At 44.0% G+C, this 26816-nt stretch overlaps 1 protein-coding gene across 3 annotated transcripts in view; it reads left to right on the top strand.

Annotated features, from left to right (window-relative positions):
- Positions 1-26816, top strand: part of LOC106587669 (transient receptor potential cation channel, subfamily M, member 7) — a 111473-nt gene that overhangs the window by 56005 nt on the left and 28652 nt on the right. For all 3 annotated transcript variants that reach the window (XM_045708036.2, XM_045708035.2, XM_045708037.2), the window contains exons 16-26: positions 35-312; positions 670-898; positions 1110-1265; positions 3328-3471; positions 16601-16729; positions 17090-17341; positions 21449-21623; positions 23380-23506; positions 23653-23837; positions 24146-24278; positions 24446-25227. In XM_045708036.2, the coding sequence (XP_045563992.1) occupies positions 35-312; positions 670-898; positions 1110-1265; positions 3328-3471; positions 16601-16729; positions 17090-17341; positions 21449-21623; positions 23380-23506; positions 23653-23837; positions 24146-24278; positions 24446-25227 (2590 nt within the window). The remainder of the gene's footprint in view (positions 1-34; positions 313-669; positions 899-1109; positions 1266-3327; positions 3472-16600; positions 16730-17089; positions 17342-21448; positions 21624-23379; positions 23507-23652; positions 23838-24145; positions 24279-24445; positions 25228-26816) is intronic.

Raw genomic sequence — 26816 nt, 5'->3', positions numbered from 1 at the left:
TCCTCCTCTTGACACCCACCCTTCTCCCTCTTAGTTGGAGTCGGCGACAGACCAGTCCAAGAAAAAAGCCAAGGAGGAGATAGTTGACATCGACGACCCGGAGACACGCCGGTTTCCGTACCCGTTCAATGAGCTGCTGATGTGGGCCGTCCTGATGAATAGGCAGAAGATGTCTCTGTTCTTCTGGCAGCATGGGGAGGAAAGCATGGCCAAGGCCCTGGTGGCCTGTAAACTCTGTCGCTCCATGGGCTATGAGGCCAAGAAGAGTGACGTGGTCGACGACACCTCCCAGGAACTCAAGGACTACTCCAAGTATGACACATTACACACCAAATAACTAGGACACTTCAATCCTCACTAATACTCAAGACTACTATAATATGTGACAGATGACATACTAATACTTTAAGTACTCCAAGTATGATGCATTACTACTAGTAGTCACTAATACTCAAGGCTACCTGAAGTATGAGTATGACTGAGTATTAGTATGTAATGTATCAGACTATTTTTGTAAGTGAAGTGACAATGAGGAGCTGTGTTGCGGTGACTGATGATGTTTATGATGGTGTTTTCAGTGAGTTTGATACTGTGGTATGTGTGTGTCATGTTCAGAGGGATAATGTCTGGAGTAATGTAGGTTTGATGATGATGATTATTATTTCATAGAGAATTTGGCACCCTAGCAGTGGACCTCCTGGAGCAGTCGTTCAGACAGGACGAAACCATGGCGATGAAACTGCTGACCTACGAACTGAAGAACTGGAGTAACAGCACCTGTCTGAAGCTGGCCGTGTCGTCACGGTTACGACCCTTCGTGGCTCACACCTGTACCCAGCTGCTGCTGTCAGACATGTGGATGGGACGACTCAACATGAGGAAGAACTCCTGGTACAAGGTGACACTGCCCAGCAATGCAGTGTATATATACACACGCACACACGCACACAGTAGTGTACCACAGGGCTCTGTGCTTGGATGGTTATTATAGATGTATTATGTTTTTCCAGGTGATTCTCATTATCCTGGTCCCTCCTGAGTAAACATACATAAACATATACATTTCAAAACTAAATATAATATGAATATAATAATGTATATATCTCTAGGTGATCCTCAGTATCCTGGTGCCTCCTGCCATCCTCCTGTTGGAGTACAAGACAAAGGCAGAGATGTCCCACATCCCTCAGAGTCAGGACGCTCATCAGATGACCATGGAGGACAGCGAACACAACTTCCATAACACCACCGACAACATACAGATGGTCAGAATCAATATGACAGAGTTCATCTCATCTGTTATCTTAGTTTATGTTGTATTTTCTTATCTTACTGTCTGTTCTGGCAAGTACACTGGTGCTACTGGTATTCTGATGATCCTGGGGTTTAGCTATGAGGGGTCGCTATGATGGTCCTGGGGTTTAGCTATGAGGGGTAGCTATGATGGTCCTGGGGTTTAGCTATGAGGGGTAGCTATGATGGTCCTGGGGTTTAGCTATGAGGGGTAGATATGATGGTCCTGGGGTTTAGCTATGAGGGGTAGCTATGATGGTCCTGGGGTTTAGCTATGAGGGGTCGCTATGATGGGTATTTAGCTATGAGGGGTAGCTATGATGGTCCTGGGGTTTAGCTATGAGGGGTAGCTATGATGGTCCTGGGGTTTAGCTATGAGGGGTAGCTATGATGGTCCTGGGGTTTAGCTATGAGGGGTAGCTATGATGGTCCTGGGATTTAGCTATGAGGGGTAGCTATGATGGTCCTGGGGTTTAGCTATGAGGGGTCGCTATGATGGGGATTTAGCTATGAGGGGTAGCTATGATGGTCCTGGGGTTTAGCTATGAGGGGTAGCTATGATGGTCCTGGGGTTTAGCTATGAGGGGTAGCTATGATGGTCCTGGGGTTTAGCTATGAGGGGTAGCTATGATGGTCCTGGGATTTAGCTATGAGGGGTAGCTATGATGGTCCTGGGGTTTAGCTATGAGGGGTAGCTATGATGGTCCTGGGGTTTAGCTATGAGGGTTAGCTATGAGGCTCCTGGGGTTTAGCTATAAGGGTCCTGGGATTTAGCTATGAGGGGTAGCTATGAGGCTCCTGGGGTTTAGCTATGAGGGGTAGCTATGAGGCTCCTGGGGTTTAGCTATAAGGGTCCTGGGATTTAGCTATGAGGGGTAGCTATGAGGCTCCTGGGGTTTAGCTATGAGGGGTAGCTATGAGGCTCCTGGGGTTTAGCTATAAGGGTCCTGGGATTTAGCTATGAGGGGTAGCTATGAGGCTCCTGGGGTTTAGCTATGAGGGGTAGCTATGAGGCTCCTGGGGTTTAGCTATGAGGGGTAGCTATGAGGCTCCTGGGGTTTAGCTATGAGGGGTCGCTATGATGGTCCTGGGGTTTAGCTATGAGGGGTAGATATGATGGTCCTGGGGTTTAGCTATGAGGGGTAGCTATGATGGTCCTGGGGTTTAGCTATGAGGGGTAGCTATGATGGTCCTGGGATTTAGCTATGAGGGGTAGCTATGATGGTCCTGGGGTTTAGCTATGAGGGGTCGCTATGATGGTCCTGGGGTTTAGCTATGAGGGGTCGCTATGATGGTCCTGGGGTTTAGCTATGAGGGGTCGCTATGATGGTCCTGGGGTTTAGCTATGAGGGGTCGCTATGATGGTCCTGGGGTTTAGCTATGAGGGGTAGCTATGATGGTCCTGGGGTTTAGCTATGAGGGGTAGCTATGATGGTCCTGGGGTTTAGCTATGAGGGGTAGCTATGATGGTCCTGGGGTTTAGCTATGAGGGGTAGCTATGATGGTCCTGGGGTTTAGCTATGAGGGGTAGCTATGATGGTCCTGGGGTTTAGCTATGAGGGGTAGCTATGATGGTCCTGGGGTTTAGCTATGAGGGGTAGCTATGATGGTCCTGGGGTTTAGCTATGAGGGGTAGCTATGATGGTCTTGGGGTTTAGCTATGAGGGGTAGCTATGAGGCTCCTGGGGATTTAGCTATGAGGGGTAGCTATGATGGTCCTGGGGATTTAGCTATGAGGTGTAGCTATGATGGTCCTGGGGATTTAGCTATGAGGGGTAGCTATGATGGTCCTGGGGATTTAGCTATGAGGGGTCGCTATGATGGTCCTGGGGATTTAGCTATGAGGGGTAGCTATGATGGTCCTGGGGGTTTAGCTATGATGGTCCTGGGGTTTAGCTATGAGGGGTAGCTGTATGAGAGAGAGGGTTGGACTGCAGTTCTATATATGGACATATGCAGTTCTATATATGGACATATGCATACATGTCTATACAGTCTATTAAACAGGCGTTATTAAACATGATTCTTCTCCAGGACGTGTTCCAGGAGGCGAAGGCGGATGACAACGTGGAGGTGAAGGATGAGGCGGAGACACAGGTCCGCTCCCGAAGACTTCCTCTAACCAGGAAGTTCTACGCCTTCTACCACGCCCCCATCGTCAAGTTCTGGTTCAACACGGTATGAAACCCTGGCCCCTGGTTCTACCCCTCCATGTGAACTGACTAGCAGACCCTCTGGGCTCTACTATGTTTAATGGTACAGCAGAGTTCTGGTTCAACACGGTATGAAACCCTGGCACCTGGTTCTACCCCTCCATGTGAACTGACTAGCAGACGCTCTGGGCTCTACTATGTTTAATGGTACAGCAGAGTTCTGGTTCAACACGGTATGAAACCCTGGCCCCTGGTTCTACCCCTCCATGTGAACTGACTAGCAGACGCTCTGGGCTCTACTATGTTTAATGGTACAGCAGAGTTCTGGTTCAACACGGTATGAAACCCTGGCCCCTGGTTCTACCCCTCCATGTGAACTGACTAGCAGACGCTCTGGGCTCTACTATGTTTAATGGTACAGCAGAGTTCTGGTTCAACACGGTATGAAACCCTGGCCCCTGGTTCTACCCCTCCATGTGAACTGACTAGCAGACGCTCTGGGCTCTACTATGTTTAATGGTACAGCAGAGTTCTGGTTCAACACGGTATGAAACCCTGGCCCCTGGTTCTACCCCTCCATGTGAACTGACTAGCAGACGCTCTGGGCTCTACTATGTTTAATGGTACAGCAGAGTTCTGACTACCAAGGTTTTCCCCGTGGAGCCGCTAAGCAGCTTGAATGGAAGGGATGTTTCCTTTCTCCTTGTGGGATATTTCCTGTATCCTGCACAGTGTGTGTGTGTGTGGATGAGTTCGTTTTGCATTGCTTTGTGTCCCGGGTGGGTGGAGATTTCCCTTTAGAAGCAATGTAATGTAATGGTGTAAAAATGAGCACAACTCGCCCAGTGTGTGTACTCTGAGACCAGGGAGGGCTGACATAAAACGTGTTCATGTTGAGAGGACAGAGGGAGGCTGGGCGTGTGTGTACTTTTCCATAGCTCTACCTCCCACCCCCTGCATACCTCCTACCCCCTGCATACTTCACACACACACTCAGGTGGTTTTCCAGGTGCCCTGGCTTCATTTGCATGTCCTGATAGCGTCAGTAGAACAGTCCTTAACATAACTATAGCTGCTGTACCCAGATCAATGCTTATCTACCCCACAATCAACATCAACATAATTATGCTGCCTGCCACACAATGATCCAGCTCTCACTGCATGTCTGTCACATCATGATCTCTGCTTCCGCATAATAACCCTGCCAGCCTCAGTCAGCACTGATCCCCACACTGATCAGTCTCAGTTTAGTCACGGCCCTCCAGCAGCCACACACACCCTACCTAACCCCCAGGCCATAGTTAGAATGACTGATGTCTAGGGTGGGTCTGTATAATGGCTGAGAGGTGTTGTTGAATGCTGTAGTTTCCTTCACTTCATGCTTCACTAGTCAGGCTCACAGTGTTCACCTCTAAAAAGACCTGGGGGTATGTCAGAAAGCAGGAACAAAGTAGGACTGCTGATATAGGATCAGTTTAGCCTTTTAGGTCATAATGACCCCTACAGATCAGCCTTTTTCCAAACTCTCCTCTGATGGCCCTAAACTAGCACACTAGTTCTACTGGTCGAGGGCTGGATCATACGTTCACTAGTGGATTCGGGTGTGCTAGTTCTGGAATAGTTCAAATACATGGAATATCTAGGGGTCTCTGAGAAAAGGTTTGAAAAGGGCTGATATAGATTTTAAATAACATTATATGGATGGGGGGACACTTTTTAAATATGGGCTCTGGGCATTGTGTTGGACAAGGGTTTAGTAACAATAAAGAAGCATTTTCAATCAGCTTTACGCTTACCTGGTTCTTTCTGTGTGTGTGTGTGTGTGTGTGTGTGTGTGTGTGTGTGTGTGTTACCAGTATCGATACTGGTTTCGCAATACCAGTATAACAAAACAAACACAAAGCAGACTTCACTCTGTGGTGCTGTTGTACAACAGTGTGTGCTATAGATTGCAAAATAAACAAATGTGACTCAGTGACAACATAAGGACTGTTTTCCTCACGTAATTAAGTCTGCTTCATTTTTCCTTTCCTTCCTTACTTCCTAGTATCGCGGTACTGGTATCGTGATAACCCTAATTTAAGGTGTATGTGTGTGTTGTGTGTCTCCTGGCTAGCTGGTGTACGTTTGTGGGTCTGTATAATAGCCTGTGTAAAGGTGTGTGTTGTGGGTCTGTATAATAGCCTGTGTATGGTATGTATAGGTGTGTGTTGTGGGTCTGTATAATAGCCTGTGTATGGTATGTAAAGGTGTGTGTTGTGGGTCTGTATAATAGCCTGTGTAAAGGTGTGTGTTGTGGGTCTGTATAATAGCCTGTGTATGGTATGTAAAGGTGTTTGTTGTGGGTTTGTATAATAGCCTGTGTATGGTATGTAAAGGTGTGTGTTGTGGGTCTGTATAATAGCCTGTGTATGGTATGTAAAGGTGTGTGTTGTGGGTTTGTATAATAGCCTGTGTATGGTATGTAAAGGTGTGTGTTGTGGGTTTGTATAATAGCCTGTGTATGGTATGTAAAGGTGTTTGTTGTGGGTCTGTATAATAGCCTGTGTATGGTATGTAAAGGTGTTTGTTGTGGGTTTGTATAATAGCCTGTGTAAAGGTGTGTGTTGTGGGTCTGTATAATAGCCTGTGTATGGTATGTAAAGGTGTTTGTTGTGGGTCTGTATAATAGCCTGTGTAAAGGTGTGTGTTGTGGGTCTGTATAATAGCCTGTGTATGGTATGTAAAGGTGTTTGTTGTGGGTTTGTATAATAGCCTGTGTATGGTATGTAAAGGTGTGTGTTGTGGGTCTGTATAATAGCCTGTGTATGGTATGTAAAGGTGTGTGTTGTGGGTCTGTATAATAGCCTGTGTAAAGGTGTGTGTTGTGGGTCTGTATAATAGCCTGTGTATGGTATGTAAAGGTGTGTGTTGTGGGTTTATATAATAGCCTGTGTATGGTATGTAAAGGTGTTTGTTGTGGGTCTGTATAATAGCCTGTGTAAAGGTGTGTGTTGTGGGTCTGTATAATAGCCTGTGTATGGTATGTAAAGGTGTGTGTTGTGGGTTTGTATAATAGCCTGTGTATGGTATGTAAAGGTGTGTGTTGTGGGTTTGTATAATAGCCTGTGTATGGTATGTAAAGGTGTTTGTTGTGGGTCTGTATAATAGCCTGTGTAAAGGTGTGTGTTGTGGGTCTGTATAATAGCCTGTGTATGGTATGTAAAGGTGTTTGTTGTGGGTTTGTATAATAGCCTATGTATGGTATGTAAAGGTGTTTGTTGTGGGTCTGTATAATAGCCTGTGTAAAGGTGTGTGTTGTGGGTCTGTATAATAGCCTGTGTATGGTATGTAAAGGTGTTTGTTGTGGGTTTGTATAATAGCCTGTGTATGGTATGTAAAGGTGTTTGTTGTGGGTCTGTATAATAGCCTGTGTAAAGGTGTGTGTTGTGGGTCTGTATAATAGCCTGTGTATGGTATGTAAAGGTGTTTGTTGTGGGTCTGTATAATAGCCTGTGTAAAGGTGTGTGTTGTGGGGCTGTATAATAGCCTGTGTAAAGGTGTGAGTTGTGGGTCTGTATAATAGCCTGTGTATGGTATGTAAAGGTGTGTGTTGTGGGTCTGTATAATAGCCTATGTATGGTATGTAAAGGTGTGTGTTGTGGGTCTGTATAATAGCCTGTGTAAAGGTGTGTGTTGTGGGTCTGTATAATAGCCTGTGTATGGTATGTAAAGGTGTTTGTTGTGGGTTTGTATAATAGCCTATGTATGGTATGTAAAGGTGTTTGTTGTGGGTCTGTATAATAGCCTGTGTAAAGGTGTGTGTTGTGGGTCTGTATAATAGCCTGTGTATGGTATGTAAAGGTGTTTGTTGTGGGTTTGTATAATAGCCTGTGTATGGTATGTAAAGGTGTTTGTTGTGGGTCTGTATAATAGCCTGTGTAAAGGTGTGTGTTGTGGGTCTGTATAATAGCCTGTGTATGGTATGTAAAGGTGTTTGTTGTGGGTCTGTATAATAGCCTGTGTATGGTATATAAAGGTGTGTGTTGTGGGTCTGTATAATAGCCTATGTATGGTATGTAAAGGTGTGTGTTGTGGGTCTGTATAATAGCCTGTGTAAAGGTGTGTGTTGTGGGTCTGTATAATAGCCTGTGTAAAGGTGTGTGTTGTGGGTCTGTATAATAGCCTGTGTATGGTATGTAAAGGTGTTTGTTGTGGGTCTGTATAATAGCCTGTGTAAAGGTGTGTGTTGTGGGTCTGTATAATAGCCTGTGTATGGTATGTAAAGGTGTTTGTTGTGGGTTTGTATAATAGCCTGTGTATGGTATGTAAAGGTGTGTGTTGTGGGTCTGTATAATAGCCTGTGTATGGTATGTAAAGGTGTGTGTTGTGGGTCTGTATAATAGCCTGTGTAAAGGTGTGTGTTGTGGGTCTGTATAATAGCCTGTGTATGGTATGTAAAGGTGTGTGTTGTGGGTTTGTATAATAGCCTGTGTATGGTATGTAAAGGTGTTTGTTGTGGGTCTGTATAATAGCCTGTGTAAAGGTGTGTGTTGTGGGTCTGTATAATAGCCTGTGTATGGTATGTAAAGGTGTGTGTTGTGGGTTTGTATAATAGCCTGTGTATGGTATGTAAAGGTGTTTGTTGTGGGTTTGTATAATAGCCTGTGTATGGTATGTAAAGGTGTTTGTTGTGGGTCTGTATAATAGCCTGTGTAAAGGTGTGTGTTGTGGGTCTGTATAATAGCCTGTGTATGGTATGTAAAGGTGTTTGTTGTGGGTCTGTATAATAGCCTGTGTAAAGGTGTGTGTTGTGGGGCTGTATAATAGCCTGTGTAAAGGTGTGTGTTGTGGGTCTGTATAATAGCCTGTGTATGGTATGTAAAGGTGTGTGTTGTGGGTCTGTATAATAGCCTATGTATGGTATGTAAAGGTGTTTGTTGTGGGTCTGTATAATAGCCTGTGTAAAGGTGTGTGTTGTGGGTCTGTATAATAGCCTGTGTATGGTATGTAAAGGTGTTTGTTGTGGGTTTGTATAATAGCCTGTGTATGGTATGTAAAGGTGTTTGTTGTGGGTCTGTATAATAGCCTGTGTAAAGGTGTGTGTGGGTCTGTATAATAGCCTGTGTATGGTATGTAAAGGTGTGTGTTGTGGGTTTGTATAATAGCCTGTGTATGGTATGTAAAGGTGTTTGTTGTGGGTCTGTATAATAGCCTGTGTAAAGGTGTGTGTTGTGGGTCTGTATAATAGCCTGTGTATGGTATGTAAAGGTGTGTGTTGTGGGTTTGTATAATAGCCTGTGTATGGTATGTAAAGGTGTGTGTTGTGGGTTTGTATAATAGCCTGTGTATGGTATGTAAAGGTGTTTGTTGTGGGTCTGTATAATAGCCTGTGTAAAGGTGTGTGTTGTGGGTCTGTATAATAGCCTGTGTATGGTATGTAAAGGTGTTTGTTGTGGGTTTGTATAATAGCCTATGTATGGTATGTAAAGGTGTTTGTTGTGGGTCTGTATAATAGCCTGTGTAAAGGTGTGTGTTGTGGGTCTGTATAATAGCCTGTGTATGGTATGTAAAGGTGTTTGTTGTGGGTTTGTATAATAGCCTGTGTATGGTATGTAAAGGTGTTTGTTGTGGGTCTGTATAATAGCCTGTGTAAAGGTGTGTGTTGTGGGTCTGTATAATAGCCTGTGTATGGTATGTAAAGGTGTTTGTTGTGGGTCTGTATAATAGCCTGTGTAAAGGTGTGTGTTGTGGGTCTGTATAATAGCCTGTGTAAAGGTGTGAGTTGTGGGTCTGTATAATAGCCTGTGTATGGTATGTAAAGGTGTGTGTTGTGGGTCTGTATAATAGCCTATGTATGGTATGTAAAGGTGTGTGTTGTGGGTCTGTATAATAGCCTGTGTAAAGGTGTGTGTTGTGGGTCTGTATAATAGCCTGTGTATGGTATGTAAAGGTGTTTGTTGTGGGTTTGTATAATAGCCTATGTATGGTATGTAAAGGTGTTTGTTGTGGGTCTGTATAATAGCCTGTGTAAAGGTGTGTGTTGTGGGTCTGTATAATAGCCTGTGTATGGTATGTAAAGGTGTTTGTTGTGGGTTTGTATAATAGCCTGTGTATGGTATGTAAAGGTGTTTGTTGTGGGTCTGTATAATAGCCTGTGTAAAGGTGTGTGTTGTGGGTCTGTATAATAGCCTGTGTATGGTATGTAAAGGTGTTTGTTGTGGGTCTGTATAATAGCCTGTGTATGGTATATAAAGGTGTGTGTTGTGGGTCTGTATAATAGCCTATGTATGGTATGTAAAGGTGTGTGTTGTGGGTCTGTATAATAGCCTGTGTAAAGGTGTGTGTTGTGGGTCTGTATAATAGCCTGTGTAAAGGTGTGTGTTGTGGGTCTGTATAATAGCCTGTGTATGGTATGTAAAGGTGTTTGTTGTGGGTCTGTATAATAGCCTGTGTAAAGGTGTGTGTTGTGGGTCTGTATAATAGCCTGTGTATGGTATGTAAAGGTGTTTGTTGTGGGTTTGTATAATAGCCTGTGTATGGTATGTAAAGGTGTGTGTTGTGGGTCTGTATAATAGCCTGTGTATGGTATGTAAAGGTGTGTGTTGTGGGTCTGTATAATAGCCTGTGTAAAGGTGTGTGTTGTGGGTCTGTATAATAGCCTGTGTATGGTATGTAAAGGTGTGTGTTGTGGGTTTGTATAATAGCCTGTGTATGGTATGTAAAGGTGTTTGTTGTGGGTCTGTATAATAGCCTGTGTAAAGGTGTGTGTTGTGGGTCTGTATAATAGCCTGTGTATGGTATGTAAAGGTGTGTGTTGTGGGTTTGTATAATAGCCTGTGTATGGTATGTAAAGGTGTTTGTTGTGGGTTTGTATAATAGCCTGTGTATGGTATGTAAAGGTGTTTGTTGTGGGTCTGTATAATAGCCTGTGTAAAGGTGTGTGTTGTGGGTCTGTATAATAGCCTGTGTATGGTATGTAAAGGTGTTTGTTGTGGGTTTGTATAATAGCCTGTGTATGGTATGTAAAGGTGTTTGTTGTGGGTCTGTATAATAGCCTGTGTAAAGGTGTGTGTTGTGGGTCTGTATAATAGCCTGTGTATGGTATGTAAAGGTGTTTGTTGTGGGTCTGTATAATAGCCTGTGTAAAGGTGTGTGTTGTGGGGCTGTATAATAGCCTGTGTAAAGGTGTGTGTTGTGGGTCTGTATAATAGCCTGTGTATGGTATGTAAAGGTGTGTGTTGTGGGTCTGTATAATAGCCTATGTATGGTATGTAAAGGTGTTTGTTGTGGGTCTGTATAATAGCCTGTGTAAAGGTGTGTGTTGTGGGTCTGTATAATAGCCTGTGTATGGTATGTAAAGGTGTTTGTTGTGGGTTTGTATAATAGCCTGTGTATGGTATGTAAAGGTGTTTGTTGTGGGTCTGTATAATAGCCTGTGTAAAGGTGTGTGTGGGTCTGTATAATAGCCTGTGTATGGTATGTAAAGGTGTGTGTTGTGGGTTTGTATAATAGCCTGTGTATGGTATGTAAAGGTGTTTGTTGTGGGTCTGTATAATAGCCTGTGTAAAGGTGTGTGTTGTGGGTCTGTATAATAGCCTGTGTATGGTATGTAAAGGTGTGTGTTGTGGGTTTGTATAATAGCCTGTGTATGGTATGTAAAGGTGTGTGTTGTGGGTTTGTATAATAGCCTGTGTATGGTATGTAAAGGTGTTTGTTGTGGGTCTGTATAATAGCCTGTGTAAAGGTGTGTGTTGTGGGTCTGTATAATAGCCTGTGTATGGTATGTAAAGGTGTTTGTTGTGGGTTTGTATAATAGCCTATGTATGGTATGTAAAGGTGTTTGTTGTGGGTCTGTATAATAGCCTGTGTAAAGGTGTGTGTTGTGGGTCTGTATAATAGCCTGTGTATGGTATGTAAAGGTGTTTGTTGTGGGTTTGTATAATAGCCTGTGTATGGTATGTAAAGGTGTTTGTTGTGGGTCTGTATAATAGCCTGTGTAAAGGTGTGTGTTGTGGGTCTGTATAATAGCCTGTGTATGGTATGTAAAGGTGTTTGTTGTGGGTCTGTATAATAGCCTGTGTAAAGGTGTGTGTTGTGGGTCTGTATAATAGCCTGTGTAAAGGTGTGAGTTGTGGGTCTGTATAATAGCCTGTGTATGGTATGTAAAGGTGTGTGTTGTGGGTCTGTATAATAGCCTATGTATGGTATGTAAAGGTGTGTGTTGTGGGTCTGTATAATAGCCTGTGTAAAGGTGTGTGTTGTGGGTCTGTATAATAGCCTGTGTATGGTATGTAAAGGTGTTTGTTGTGGGTTTGTATAATAGCCTATGTATGGTATGTAAAGGTGTTTGTTGTGGGTCTGTATAATAGCCTGTGTAAAGGTGTGTGTTGTGGGTCTGTATAATAGCCTGTGTATGGTATGTAAAGGTGTTTGTTGTGGGTCTGTATAATAGCCTGTGTATGGTATGTAAAGGTGTGTGTATGGTATATAAAGGTGTGTGTTGTGGGTCTGTATAATAGCCTATGTATGGTATGTAAAGGTGTGTGTTGTGGGTCTGTATAATAGCCTGTGTAAAGGTGTGTGTTGTGGGTCTGTATAATAGCCTGTGTAAAGGTGTGTGTTGTGGGTCTGTATAATAGCCTGTGTATGGTATGTAAAGGTGTTTGTTGTGGGTCTGTATAATAGCCTGTGTACTGTATAATAGCCTATGTATGGTATGTAAAGGTGTGTGTTGTGGGTCTTTATAAAAGCCTGTGTAAAGGTGTGTGTTGTGGGTCTGTATAACAGCCTGTGTAAAGGTGTGTGTTGTGGGTCTGTATAAAAGCCTGTGTAAAGGTGTGTGTTGTGGGTCTGTATAATAGCCTATGTATGGTATGTAAAGGTGTGTGTTGTGGGTCTGTATAAAAGCCTGTGTAAAGGTGTGTGTTGTGGGTCTGTATAAAAGCCTGTGTAAAGGTGTGTGTTGTGGGTCTGTATAAAAGCCTGTGTAAAGGTGTGTGTTGTGGGTCTGTATAATAGCCTGTGTAAAGGTGTGTGTTGTGGGTCTGTATAATAGCCTATGTATGGTATGTAAAGGTGTGTGTTGTGGGTCTGTATAATAGCCTATGTATGGTATGTAAAGGTGTGTGTTGTGGGTCTGTATAATAGCCTGTGTATGGTATGTAAAGGTGTGTGTTGTGGGTCTGTATAATAGCCTGTGTATGGTATGTAAAGGTGTGTGTTGTGGGTCTGTATAATAGCCTGTGTATGGTATGTAAAGGTGTGTGTTGTGGGTCTGTATAAAGCCTGTGTAAAGGTGTGTGTTGTGGGTCTGTATAAAGCCTGTGTAAAGGTGTGTGTTGTGGGTCTGTATAATAGCCTGTGTATGGTATGTAAAGGTGTGTGTTGTGGGTTTGTATAATAGCCTGTGTATGGTATGTAAAGGTGTTTGTTGTGGGTCTGTATAATAGCCTGTGTAAAGGTGTGTGTTGTGGGTCTGTATAATAGCCTGTGTATGGTATGTAAAGGTGTGTGTTGTGGGTCTGTATAATAGCCTGTGTATGGTATGTAAAGGTGTTTGTTGTGGGTTTGTATAATAGCCTGTGTATGGTATGTAAAGGTGTTTGTTGTGGGTCTGTATAATAGCCTGTGTAAAGGTGTGTGTTGTGGGTCTGTATAATAGCCTGTGTATGGTATGTAAAGGTGTTTGTTGTGGGTTTGTATAATAGCCTGTGTATGGTATGTAAAGGTGTTTGTTGTGGGTCTGTATAATAGCCTGTGTAAAGGTGTGTGTTGTGGGTCTGTATAATAGCCTGTGTATGGTATGTAAAGGTGTTTGTTGTGGGTCTGTATAATAGCCTGTGTATGGGCTGAAAAGCCTGTGTAAAGGTGTGTGTTGTGGGTCTGTATAATAGCCTGTGTAGGAGAGGTGTGTGTTGTGGGTCTGTATAATAGCCTGTGGTATGGGTGGGGGGGCGATGCCTGGAAAGGTGTGTGTTGTGGGTCTGTATAATAGCCTATGTATGGTATGTAAAGGTGTGTGTTGTGGGTCTGTATAATAGCCTGTGTAAAGGTGTGTGTTGTGGGTCTGTATAATAGCCTGTGTAGGTGGTGGGGGACTGTAAAGCCGTGTGGTGTGTGTGTGGGTCTGTATAATAGCCTGTGTAGGTGGTGGGGGCGGAGCCTGTGAAAGGTGTGTGTTGTGGGTCTGTATAAAAGCCTGTGTAAAGGTGTGTGTTGTGGGTCTGTATAATAGCCTATGTATGGTATGTAAAGGTGTGTGTTGTGGGTCTGTATAATAGCCTGTGTATGGTATGTAAAGGTGTGTGTTGTGGGTCTGTATAATAGCCTGTGTAAAGGTGTGTGTTGTGGGTCTGTATAATAGCCTATGTATGGTATGTAAAGGTGTGTGTTGTGGGTCTGTATAATAGCCTATGTATGGTATGTAAAGGTGTGTGTTGTGGGTCTGTATAATAGCCTATGTATGGTATGTACAGGTGTGTGGTGGGTCTGTATAATAGCCTATGTATGGTATGTAAAGGTGTGTGTTGTGGGTCTGTATAAAAGCCTGTGTAAAGGTGTGTGTTGTGGGTCTGTATAATAGCCTATGTATGGTATGTAAAGGTGTGTGTTGTGGGTCTGTATAATAGCCTGTGTATGGTATGTAAAGGTGTGTGTTGTGGGTCTGTATAATAGCTATGTATGGTATGTGTTGTGGGTCTGTATAATAGCCTGTGTATGGTATGTAAAGGTGTGTGTTGTGGGTCTGTATAATAGCGTGTGTATGGTATGTAAAGGTGTGTGTTGTGGGTCTGTATAATAGCCTGTGTATGGTATGTAAAGGTGTGTGTTGTGGGTCTGTATAATAGCCTGTGTATGGTATGTAAAGGTGTGTGTTGTGGGTCTGTATAATAGCCTGTGTATGGTATGCAAAGGTGTGTGTTGTGGGTCTGTATAATAGCCTGTGTATGGTATGTAAAGGTGTGTGTTGTGGGTCTGTATAAAAGCCTGTGTAAAGGTGTGTGTTGTGGGTCTGTATAAAAGCCTGTGTAAAGGTGTGTGTTGTGGGTCTGTATAATAGCCTGTGTATGGTATGTAAAGGTGTTTTGTGGGTTTGTATAATAGCCTGTGTATGGTATGTAAAGGTGTTTGTTGTGGGTCTGTATAATAGCCTGTGTAAAGGTGTGTGTTGTGGGTCTGTATAATAGCCTGTGTATGGTATGTAAAGGTGTTTGTTGTGGGTCTGTATAATAGCCTGTGTATGGTATATAAAGGTGTGTGTTGTGGGTCTGTATAATAGCCTATGTATGGTATGTAAAGGTGTGTGTTGTGGGTCTGTATAATAGCCTGTGTAAAGGTGTGTGTTGTGGGTCTGTATAATAGCCTGTGTAAAGGTGTGTGTTGTGGGTCTGTATAATAGCCTGTGTATGGTATGTAAAGGTGTTTGTTGTGGGTCTGTATAATAGCCTGTGTAAAGGTGTGTGTTGTGGGTCTGTATAATAGCCTGTGTATGGTATGTAAAGGTGTTTGTTGTGGGTTTGTATAATAGCCTGTGTATGGTATGTAAAGGTGTTTGTTGTGGGTCTGTATAATAGCCTGTGTAAAGGTGTGTGTTGTGGGTCTGTATAATAGCCTGTGTATGGTATGTAAAGGTGTTTGTTGTGGGTCTGTATAATAGCCTGTGTATGGTATATAAAGGTGTGTGTTGTGGGTCTGTATAATAGCCTATGTATGGTATGTAAAGGTGTGTGTTGTGGGTCTGTATAATAGCCTGTGTAAAGGTGTGTGTTGTGGGTCTGTATAATAGCCTGTGTAAAGGTGTGTGTTGTGGGTCTGTATAATAGCCTGTGTATGGTATGTAAAGGTGTTTGTTGTGGGTCTGTATAATAGCCTATGTATGGTATGTAAAGGTGTGTGTTGTGGGTCTGTATAATAGCCTGTGTAAAGGTGTGTGTTGTGGGTCTGTATAATAGCCTATGTATGGTATGTAAAGGTGTGTGTTGTGGGTCTGTATAAAAGCCTGTGTAAAGGTGTGTGTTGTGGGTCTGTATAAAAGCCTGTGTAAAGGTGTGTGTTGTGGGTCTGTATAAAAGCCTGTGTAAAGGTGTGTGTTGTGGGTCTGTATAATAGCCTATGTATGGTATGTAAAGGTGTGTGTTGTGGGTCTGTGTAAAAGCCTGTGTAAAGGTGTGTGTTGTGGGTCTGTGTAAAAGCCTGTGTAAAGGTGTGTGTTGTGGGTCTGTATAAAAGCCTGTGTAAAGGTGTGTGTTGTGGGTCTGTATAAAAGCCTGTGTAAAGGTGTGTGTTGTGGGTCTGTATAATAGCCTGTGTAAAGGTGTGTGTTGTGGGTCTGTATAATAGCCTATGTATGGTATGTAAAGGTGTGTGTTGTGGGTCTGTATAATAGCCTATGTATGGTATGTAAAGGTGTGTGTTGTGGGTCTGTATAATAGCCTATGTATGGTATGTACAGGTGTGTGGTGGGTCTGTATAATAGCCTATGTATGGTATGTAAAGGTGTGTGTTGTGGGTCTGTATAAAAGCCTGTGTAAAGGTGTGTGTTGTGGGTCTGTATAATAGCCTATGTATGGTATGTAAAGGTGTGTGTTGTGGGTCTGTATAATAGCCTGTGTATGGTATGTAAAGGTGTGTGTTGTGGGTCTGTATAATAGCTATGTATGGTATGTGTTGTGGGTCTGTATAATAGCCTGTGTATGGTATGTAAAGGTGTGTGTTGTGGGTCTGTATAATAGCGTGTGTATGGTATGTAAAGGTGTGTGTTGTGGGTCTGTATAATAGCCTGTGTATGGTATGTAAAGGTGTGTGTTGTGGGTCTGTATAATAGCCTGTGTATGGTATGTAAAGGTGTGTGTTGTGGGTCTGTATAATAGCCTGTGTATGGTATGCAAAGGTGTGTGTTGTGGGTCTGTATAATAGCCTGTGTATGGTATGTAAAGGTGTGTGTTGTGGGTCTGTATAAAAGCCTGTGTAAAGGTGTGTGTTGTGGGTCTGTATAATAGCCTGTGTAAAGGTGTGTGTTGTGGGTCTGTATAATAGCCTGTGTATGGTATGTAAAGGTGTGTGTTGTGGGTCTGTATAATAGCCTGTGTATGGTTTACAAAGGTGTTTGTTGTGGGTCTGTATAATAGCCTATGTAAAGGTGTGTGTGTGTGTGTGTGTTGTCCCCTGGATAGCTGGCGTACCTGGGCTTTCTGATGCTGTACTCGTTTGTCGTTCTGGTCCGGATGCCCGAGTTTCCATCTCCTCAAGAGTGGGTGGTCATCCTCTACATATTCACCTCCGCCATCGAGAAGATACGAGAGGTACGCTAATGCTGCTCCCTGCATCAATATGATTATGTTCCAATTGGCACCGTATTTGCTATGTAGTGCACTGCTTTTGCCATTTGGAATGGACCCTATGACTTCATTTATATGAGAAGGACAAGACACTTACCCAGCTATCTTTGTCTCTCAGAGGATTCAATACAATTTAGTTTAGTTCAATTTGCTTTAAACAAGGTCCTTATTCTTCTAGTTGACGGTTTAAACAGAGAAGTACTGAGTCTACATTCACGTTGATAGAATATCTCTCCATTTCTATCACTTTGTTTCCATTGTTGATTTGATTTGAGCTCTGAGTTCACTCATGTCCTATTGTCTGTTGTGTTTCTTTCTTTGTAGATGTTTATGTCTGAAGCTGGGAAGATTAGCCAGAAGGTTAAAGTCTGGTTCAGTGACTATTTGAACCTCTCAGACTTCCTGGCTATTGTCACCTTCTTTGTGGGCTTTGGATTGAGGATCGGAGGAGAGGATGTGTTTGTCCCAGGCCGGACTGTGTATTGCTTGAATATCATCTTCTGGTACGTGAGACTCCTAGATATTCTGGCAGTCAACCAGCAAGCAGGACCGTATGTGATGATGATCGGTAAAATGGTGAGTTCTTTTTTTTCTAATGCTTTAATAATCCAAATTCGTTTTTCAACTGTGTAAAATCAAATCAAATTGTATTTGTCACATGCGCCGAATACAACAGGTGTAGACCTTACAGTGAAATGCTTACTTACGAGCCCTTAACCAGCAATGCTTTAAGAAGTTAAGAAGAAAAATGTGTTAAGTAAAAATGGATAAGTAGAAAAATTGAAAATTAAAGTAACAAATAATTGAACCGTAGCAGTAAAATAACAAGAGGATATATACAGGGGGTACCGGTACAGAGTCAATGTGCGGGGGCACCGGTTAATTGAGGTAATAAACAAAAAAAGAAACGTCCTCTCACTGTCAACTGCTTTTATTTTCAGCAAACTGAACATGTGTAAATATTTGTATGAACATAAGGTTCAACAACTGAGACATAAACTGAACAAGTTCCACAGACATGTGACTAACAGAAATTGAATAATGTGTCCCTGAACAAAGGGACACATTAGTTTGAGGATGTTTGAGGATGACCGGGCCAACTGGGAGACCAATCAGCACCTGGAGCAACAGAGACTGGATGCCTCCAGGACTCTGGAAAATAACTAATACAAGTGGAAGATATTTTAGATCCGGGCTCTTCGCTGGCCAACCGGTGCCCCCGCACATTGACTCTGTACCGGTACCCCCTGTATATATCCTCTCTTGTTATTTTACTGCTGCGGTTTAATTATTTGTTACTTTAATTTTCAATTTTTCTTGAATAATGTGTCCCTGAACAAAGGGGGGTCAAAATCAAACGTAACAGTCAGTATCTGGTGTGGCCACCAGCTGCATTAAGTACTGCAGTGCATCGCCTCCTCATGGACTGCACCAGATTTGCCAGTTCTTGCTGTGAGATGTTACTCCACTCTTCCACCAAGGCACCTGCAAGTTCCCGGACATTTCTGGGGGGAATGGCCCTCACCCTCCGAGCCAACAGGTCCCAGACGTGCTCAATGGGATTGAGATCCGGGCTCTTCGCTGGCCATGACAGAACACTGACATTCCTGTCCTGCAGGAAATCACACACAGAACGAGCAGTATGGCTGGTGGCATTGTCATGCTGGAGGGTCATGTCAGGATGAGCCTGCAGGAAGGGTACCACATGAGGGAGGAGGATGTTGTCTCTGTAACACACAGCGTTGAGATTGCCTGCAATGACAACAAGCTCAGTCCAATGATGCTGTGACACACCGCCCCAGACCATGACAGAACCTCCACCTCCAAATCGATCCCTCTCCAGAGTACAGGCCTCGGTGGAATGCTCATTCCTTCAACAATAAACGCAAATCCGACCATCACCCCTGGTGAGACAAAACCGCGACTCGTCAGTGACGAGCACTTTTTGCAAGTCCTGTCTGGTCCAGCGACGGTGGGTTTGTGTCCATAGGCGACGTTGTTGCCGGGGATGTCTGGTGAGGACCTGCCATACAACAGGCCTACAAGTCCTCAGTCCAGCCTCTCTCAGCCTATTGCGGACAGTCTGAGCACTGATGGAGGGATTGTGCGTTCCTGGTGTAACTCGGGCAGTTGTTGCCATCCTGTACCTGTCCCGCAGGTGTGATGTTCGGCTGTACCGATCCTGTGCAGGTGTTGTTACACGTGGTCTGCCACTGCGAGGACGATCAGCTGTCCGTCCTGTCTCCCTGTAGTGCTGTCTTAGGCGTCTCACAGTACGGACATTGCAATTTATTGCCCTGGCCACATCTGGTGTCCTCATGCCTCCTTGCAGCATGCCTAAGGCACGTTCATGCAGATGAGCAGGGACCCTGGGCATCTTTCTTTTGGTGTTTTTCAGAGTCAGTAGAAAGGCCTCTTTTTGGTGTCCTAAGTTTTAATAACTGTGACCTTAATTGCCTACCGTCTGTAAGCTGTTAGTGTCTTAATGACCGTTCCACAGGTGCATGTTCATTCATTCTTTATGGCTCATTGAACAAGCATGGGAAACAGTGTTTAAACCTTTACAGTGAAGTTATTTGAATTTTTACTAATTATCTTTGAAAGACAGGAGTTTGTGCATGTAGGTAGAGTTAGTGTCTATGCATAGATTATAAACAGAGTAGCAGCAGCGTAAAGAGGGGTGTGGGTAGCCCTTTGATTAGCTGTTCAGGAGTCTTATGGCTTGGGGGTAGAAGCTGTTAAGAAGCTTTTTGGACCTAGACATGGCGCTCCGGTACCGCTTGCCGTGCGGTAGCAGAGAGAACAGTCGACTAGGGTGGCTGGCGTTTCAATGCTGACATTTCAATGTATATCTAAATGTTTTATACATCAATGATAATGTACATCAACATATTTTATATGGTGATGATAATGTCAATGTCTATTACAATTGAGTTGTCAGTTCAATTGTCTATTACGATTACATTTATATTATGTATAGAGCTGATGATGTACAGGTAACTGCCAAAATAAAGAAAACACCAACATATAGAGACATTGAACACTAGTCACTTTAACAATGTTTACATGCTGTTTTTACCCACATTTAGAGCCCTGCACAGTCATTAATCTGAAGCCCTACCCATGCTCGTGACGTTCAGGCCTTACCCTACCCAGGCCCGATTTGCTTCTGCCAAATTAAGAGCCGGCCCTGCCCGAAACCAGAAGTAACTTTCTCCGTTTAGTAAATCCCTTAGCTGCTTGTCTCTGTCTGTCACTCACTCCCTCCCTGCGCGAATCTCACACTGCATGTACTCTGTAAGTATCCATAGCAACGGCTCCACTGGGCTGCTCTGCTCAATGAAGAGACATAAGAGAGTAGTTAGCTGCTTTTCATCACTCTAAACTCTGACAAACCTCAAGGAACAGTATTTTCTCTGAAATAATCTCTCCTGTAGTATATATTTGACAAGGTTGAACTCAATTTATATGTATATACTGTATTCTGTTCTTGGCTCATCCTATATACAGTAACTATAGCTATACAAATTTTTTATCCATATACTGTCCTTACACACTGAACAATCGCTCAAAGAAACTAAGGGAGGTGCAGGAGACAACTCAATGGGTGTGTCTGTAAAAGGTTGGTTTGCGTAGACTGGGAAATCACTGTGGAGAGCCTTTAAGAACACAAGGTGAGAGGAAGGTAGCCTTTACCTAAATAAGTTGGTCAATGTGTGACGGTAGATCGGATGGTTCTCAGTCAATAGCACATCTCTAGGGTTCCATGCTGGTTTGGTTTGAAAGAGGCTAATGATTGCAGATGGGGGTGTTTTTAAAGGGGTAGCCCCGCCTCTTTCAGGTGGACATGATCTGGTTGATTACATTGAATGAGGTGTGTGGTGACCAATAGGTGGCAGGTTCCCCTCCAGGGTAGGAGGGAAGTGGGAGGAGTTGTTTATTTTCCGGACTCTGATATTGCTCCTTCTGATATATATATTTGTTTTTTAGTTTTGGTTTATGTGTGTATTGTTATTGCTAGATTTTACTGCCCTGTTGGAGCTAGAATGGTGTTTTGTTGATGGTGGTGGAAAACGCTGTCTCAGGCGCCGTTCCAGAATCTCACATTAATGTTCAATTGGGTTGAGATCTGGTGGCTGAGACACACACCCTTTAAACCCCCTATGCTCATTTGAGACCCCTAATTGGCAACTGGGCATTTTTATTTGGATGTTAATAGCTTAATTAACTCAGGAACCACACCTGTGTGGGAGCACCTGCTTTCAATATACTTTGTATCCCTCATTTACCCAAGTGTTTCCTTTTAATTTGGCAGTTACCTCTATATGTCAACATGTTTTACATAGTGGCAATAATGTCTACTATCAACAACATGTTTTGATAGACTACGGGGATCCAGCACCGGTTCTTTTCATTCTGAGGCACCGTAGCTTTGAGTCCGGATATTCTCAGTATTTCCCGGGAACTTGGACGTTTATTCTCAGAACTTAGACCTGGTTAACTCCATGCACATGCCCTTAATATAGTGGTGGTAATGTCTCTATTCATACAGATAGCTGTTTTATATTGTTGTGATAATGTATAGAGTAATGTATATATTCCTCTAGGTGGCGCTGGTGTTGAGTTATGGCATGCCCCAGAAAGCCATCCTGTAATATGTGTGTGTGTGTGTTATTCCTCTAGGTGGCCAATATGTTTTATATTGTGGTGATCATGGCGGTGGTGTTGTTGAGTTATGGCGTGCCGCGGAAAGCCATCCTGTACCCAAATGAGGAGCCCAGTTGGACGCTGCTCAAAGACGTGGTCTTCCAGCCGTACTGGATGATGTATGGGGAAGTGTATGCGTATGAAATCGACGGTAAGGAAGACGAGCCTGTTATAAACGACTACGATGGTAAGAGTTTTCTTAAGGATTCTCACCACGGCATGAGAAGCTGATTAGCACTGGAAATCAATCAAAAACCCACGTTTGGTCTAATCAACGCGTCCTGCACCGCACCACACAGTCACCTCACACAGTCACCTCACACAGTCACCTCACACAGTCGCTGTGTTTAAATTAGTTTTATTTCCAGTACAGAATGAGACCCTCGACCCTTGGTTGGATAGGCATAGTGAAACATATGCCTTTCTTAAGTAATCAAGTCCTTAGGAGGCAGGGGCTAGGAGTTGATTGTGGACACAGCCAGTCGGCCCCTGTTAGGGGAGGTATAGCCAGCAATGGTAGAGAACAGCAGCTTTTAACCAATCAGGGATTTAGTTAAGATTATTGTGTCCAGATTTCTCTTGAGGCATGTCAAATGTAAGTGATTTGCTTAAAGTACAGGCTCAGAGCTTCAACATGGCGTATCTTACACTGTAGTTTGAGTAAACATGGGAGTCAGCATGGCACTGTCCTCCAGAAAGTAGTCTTTCTACTTAAACCCTGCTAAATTCAGGGCAGCAATGTGTTTGAGAGCTGTAGGAACACTTTTTCCATAGCTTTATCTTTCCAAAAATCTGTGATAAAGATGATCTGTGAACTTACCAGAGAAGAGCCCATTCTGTTATAGACAGAAGCCTGTGACATGACAGACCAATCAGGGATCATATCTTGGCATACCCAACCTCACAATTATCTCAGCCAATCGTGACTAGCCAGGAAATATCCTGTCTTTCTCTCAGTATAGCTCAGTGCTTTCTCCCTGACTAAACTAGGCACATTTTACATTTTTATTCATATTTACCAATCCCTTACAAGTTGTAATTAAGGCACATGAAAGTTTACATTTACATTTAAGTCATTTAGCAGACGCTCTTATCCAGAGCGACTTACAAATTGGTGCATTCACCTTATAATATCCAGTGGAACAACCACTTACAATAGTGCATCTAAATCTAAATAAGTTCACATGTTCAAGAAGCCATTTCTGCAACAAAAAAAAAAACGTATTTTGAATCGGCCCTACTGTGAAGTAGGAACCAGCGTCAAATGCCTCAGATCCTGTAACATTTAGTAAACATTGTTGTACACATGGGGGTAAATCCTAACTTCCAGTTAAGGTGACTTTTCACTTAGTCTCCAATTGACATCATTGCGTGACTAAGTGAAATTCATATTTGCTGCATAGAGCACATTTGAGATAGTGTGTTATGATATTTACGGAAGATACATTGTGTAATATATAATAATCGCAGCTACCTGTCTCGCTCATCAGACTCAGGGAGTTCCACCACAGTTGTGTGGGAGATATAGCGGCTGTGGGAAGAGACTACCTGTTGATACATAAAACAGAATGTATACAGTAGCTGTAGATACTGTGCAGTATAATGAAATGTTATTCAACAAATTAGATGGTAGTCGCTGGTTTTACTGACCCAAATTATGTTTACTCCTAGACAAAAATATAATCATCTGTAGAGACAAAGACAGTAGAAAGCTTAATCTGGCTGTGCAAACCAGTCCATGGAGCTTAGAAGTGTGTGTGTGTGTGTGTGTGTGTGTGTGTGTGTGGTGTGTGTGTGAGTATGATCTACACCTGTCACTGTGTGTTGTTTGGGATGTGTGTGTGTTTTTTGTGTTGGGATGTGTGAAGCACCGTGTGTGTCTCTGACCCAGTCCCCTCTCTCCACAGTGTGTGCCACTGATACGAATGTGAAATCCCTGTGCTCCACTTCAGCGTGGATCACTCCTTTCCTACAAGCAGTCTACCTCTTTGTCCAATACATATTGATAGTTAACCTTCTCATCGCCTTCTTCAAGTAAGACTACACACACAACGGTGTTCCACAGAGCGCTGTTCTGTGACCAATACTATTCTCATTATTCATTAATAACATTATCATGTTTTTCCCCAATTTTCTACATCACTGTGTATCTATTTTTGCCATCTCTCTCTTCTCCTCAGTAATGTGTACCTCCAAGTGATGTCAATCAGTAATCTGGTATGGAAGTACCAGAGGTATCATTTCGTCATGGCCTACCATGAGAAGCCAGTCCTCCCTCCTCCCCTCATCCTCCTCTCCCACCTAGTCTCTTTCTTCTCCTGCATCTGTCACAAGAGGAAGAAGGACAGTCACTCTTACGGACCAAGTACGGGATCTACCATTTATTGCTCTAAAATGCGGATATGACCACTTGGTGTTCAGAGAGAACAAGAGAGGCCCTAGTACTGAGCCCTGGGGGACACCAGTAGTGTATGAACAGACTATAAAATGTATAGGTGTCTCAGGGATCTCTAGTTTATCAGCAAAAATATATGCAGCTACAATAAGTTATTTGAAATGTGTACCAGTAGTTACGTTGATCTGTAAAAGAGGTGAAATGCCTTGTTGAAACTAGAAAGCTCGTCATCCTCTCCCTTCCCATCTCCCCATCTTTCCTTCCTTCCCTCCCTCCAGAGTTGTTTCTAACGGAGGAGGATCAGAAGAAGCTCCATGACTTTGAGGAGCAGTGTGTGGAGACGTACTTCCATGAGAAAAACGACCAGTTCCACTCAGGGAGCGAAGAGCGTATCCGCCTCACCTCAGACAGGTAACTGTTACCATAGTTACCATTCACCCCAGTTTTTAGTTGACCCTTGCATTGACAGTAACAGTTATAGTGTGTATATATATATAACATAAGAGGATTAGGAGGTTAATTGAATAATGAATATTGAACTCTGTGGCAACAGATTTGTTTCTCCTTTCTCTCCTCAGGGTTGAGACCATGTGTATCCAGCTGAAGGAGGTCGGTAATAGAGTGAACTTCATCAAGCGTTCCCTCCACACGCTGGACTCTCAGATCGGCCACCTTCAGGACCTGTCAGCTTTGACCGTGGACACCCTAAAGACCCTGACCGCCCAGAGGGCCTCTGAAGCCAGCAAGGTCCACAACCAGATCACCAGGGAGCTCAGTCTGTCCAAAAACTTTGCCCCCAGCCTGGCCCCCACCCCCCAGGACCCTACCCCCCAATCCAAGGGGGTCAAACGCAGCGTGGGGGCCTACTTCGGTTCCTCCTTCCCCCAGGTGTCCGGGGTGGTGGTGGGGGGCAACATGGCTGATTCTCTGTTTGGGAGTGGGGTGGACCCAAACCCGCCACTGACTCTCAGTCCCCCAGAGCAGAGAGGAGACTGGACTGGGCTGGGGCACCAAGCTACTGCTGCTATAGAGGCTGGATCCTCCACGGGTGGCAGTGCCAGTCACAGTGCCTTCTCCCTCTGCCCAGCTCTGGCGCCCCCTACTGTCAGTCCTCCAGAGCTGCGGCTACGCGGCCACTCCTTCACCCAGTGGCAGCTGACCCGTCCAGTGCAGGTGGGCATCTCCGACTGCCCCTCCAGCCTGCCCAGCGTGCCCTCTGCTAGGGCTGCTTTCTATGTCAGCTCTACCCCCTCCCAGCCCTCCGTCTCCAGCCACCCAGAACTCAGCCTGGATGGGCCAGACAAAGACAGAACCTCTGCTTCCACCTCTGCCTTTGCTGTAGAATTTGGTGCGTTTGTTGGTAAGTATAACTGTGAGGAGAAAGACGAGGACACTAGCTGTGTGTACCCCACTGTTGTTGTTGTGTCCAAGACTTCTGACATTGCTCACCCCGTTTGCTTGCCTGCTTCCATTGAGAAATGGGAGGCAATTGGTGAGGAGGGGAGGTGTGAGAGGGAGGGGAGGGCAGAGGGGGAGGGGTATGTGAATGAGGCATTTTCTGATGACGAGGGAAGACCCGAAGGAGTTCTGATGGATGGGCAGGGCAGAAATGCTGAGCTTCCGTTGGCTCCTGAGACCGCCCGTCAGGCCGCCCCCTCACCGCATGCCGACGCTCACAGGAACAGCCCCCTCCCTGGCTGCGCCCTGGCCCCTGCGGTGGTGCCCAGGAGACCCCGCGGCCGTAGGAGCAGAGAGGTGGGGTCCTCAAGCCCCATGGCCCAGCCAGGGTCCCCTCAGCAGGGGGAAAGAAGGACTGAAGCCCCCCTGAGAAGTGACAGCAGGGAAACTACCAGAGACAGAGGTTTGAGTCTGCCTGAGTTTAAGTTGGCAGTGGGCAAATGTCAGATCACACTACCTTTCACCTGTAACACACCTTTTCCTAACCAGGGTGAAGTATGGTTGTTAATGGTCTAACAGGGTGGTATGGGGTCTAACTAAAATGAAATAACCACAGGTGTGTTCTCAAAATTCAAAAACCCTGAGCATAACCTGATATGGCACCATGCTCAATCAAGACTTCATAATAAACCAATCAGTATGGCACCATGCTCAATCAAGACTTCAAAATAAACCAATCAGTATGGCACCATGCTCAATCAAGACTAGACTTCATAAACTCATAGCAACAACTCATTGTCATTCACCAGTAAAACATACACATTCGATAACAGTCAATAAACAGTCGCAAACTTTAAAGAAAAACCTGGGGTACCGTTACAGTGGCTTGCGAAAGTATTCACCACCCTTGGCATTTTTCCTATTTTGTTTCCTTGCAACCTGGAATTAAAATAGTTTTTTTGGGGGGGGGTTGTATCATTTGATGTACACAACATGCCTACCACTTTGAAGATGCAATTTTTTTTTTATTGTGACACAAAGAAATAAGACAAAAAAACTGAAATTGAGCGTGCCATAACTATTCACCACCCCATGTCAATACTTTGTAGAGCCACCTTTTGCAGCAATTACAGCTGCAAGTCTCTTGGGGTATGTTTCTATAAGCTTGGCATATCTAGCCACTGGGATTTTTGCCCATTCAAGGCAAAACTGCTCCAGCTCCTTCAAGTTGGATGGGTTCCGCTGGTGTACAGCAAGCTTTAAGTCATACCACAGATTCTCAATTGGATTGAGGTCTGGGCTTTGACGAGGCAATTCCAAGACATTTAGATGTTTCCCCATAAACCACTCGAGTGTTGCTTTAGCAGTATGCTTAGGGTCGTTGTCTTGCTGGAAGGTGAACCTCCGTCCCAAATCTCTGGAAGACTGAAACAGGTTTCCCTCAAGAATTTCCCTGTATTTAGCTCCATCCATCATTCCTTCAATTCTGACCAGTTTCCAAGTCCCTGCCAATGGAAAAACATCCCCACAGTATGATGCTGCCACCACCAT

The sequence above is a fragment of the Salmo salar genome, chromosome 26 (assembly GCF_965601325.2).
Source record: "Salmo salar chromosome 26, fSalSal1, whole genome shotgun sequence".
Classification (NCBI taxonomy): domain Eukaryota; kingdom Metazoa; phylum Chordata; class Actinopteri; order Salmoniformes; family Salmonidae; genus Salmo; species Salmo salar.
Note: the sequence above shows the minus strand (reverse complement) of the source record. Positions and strands in the feature narration are given on the sequence as shown.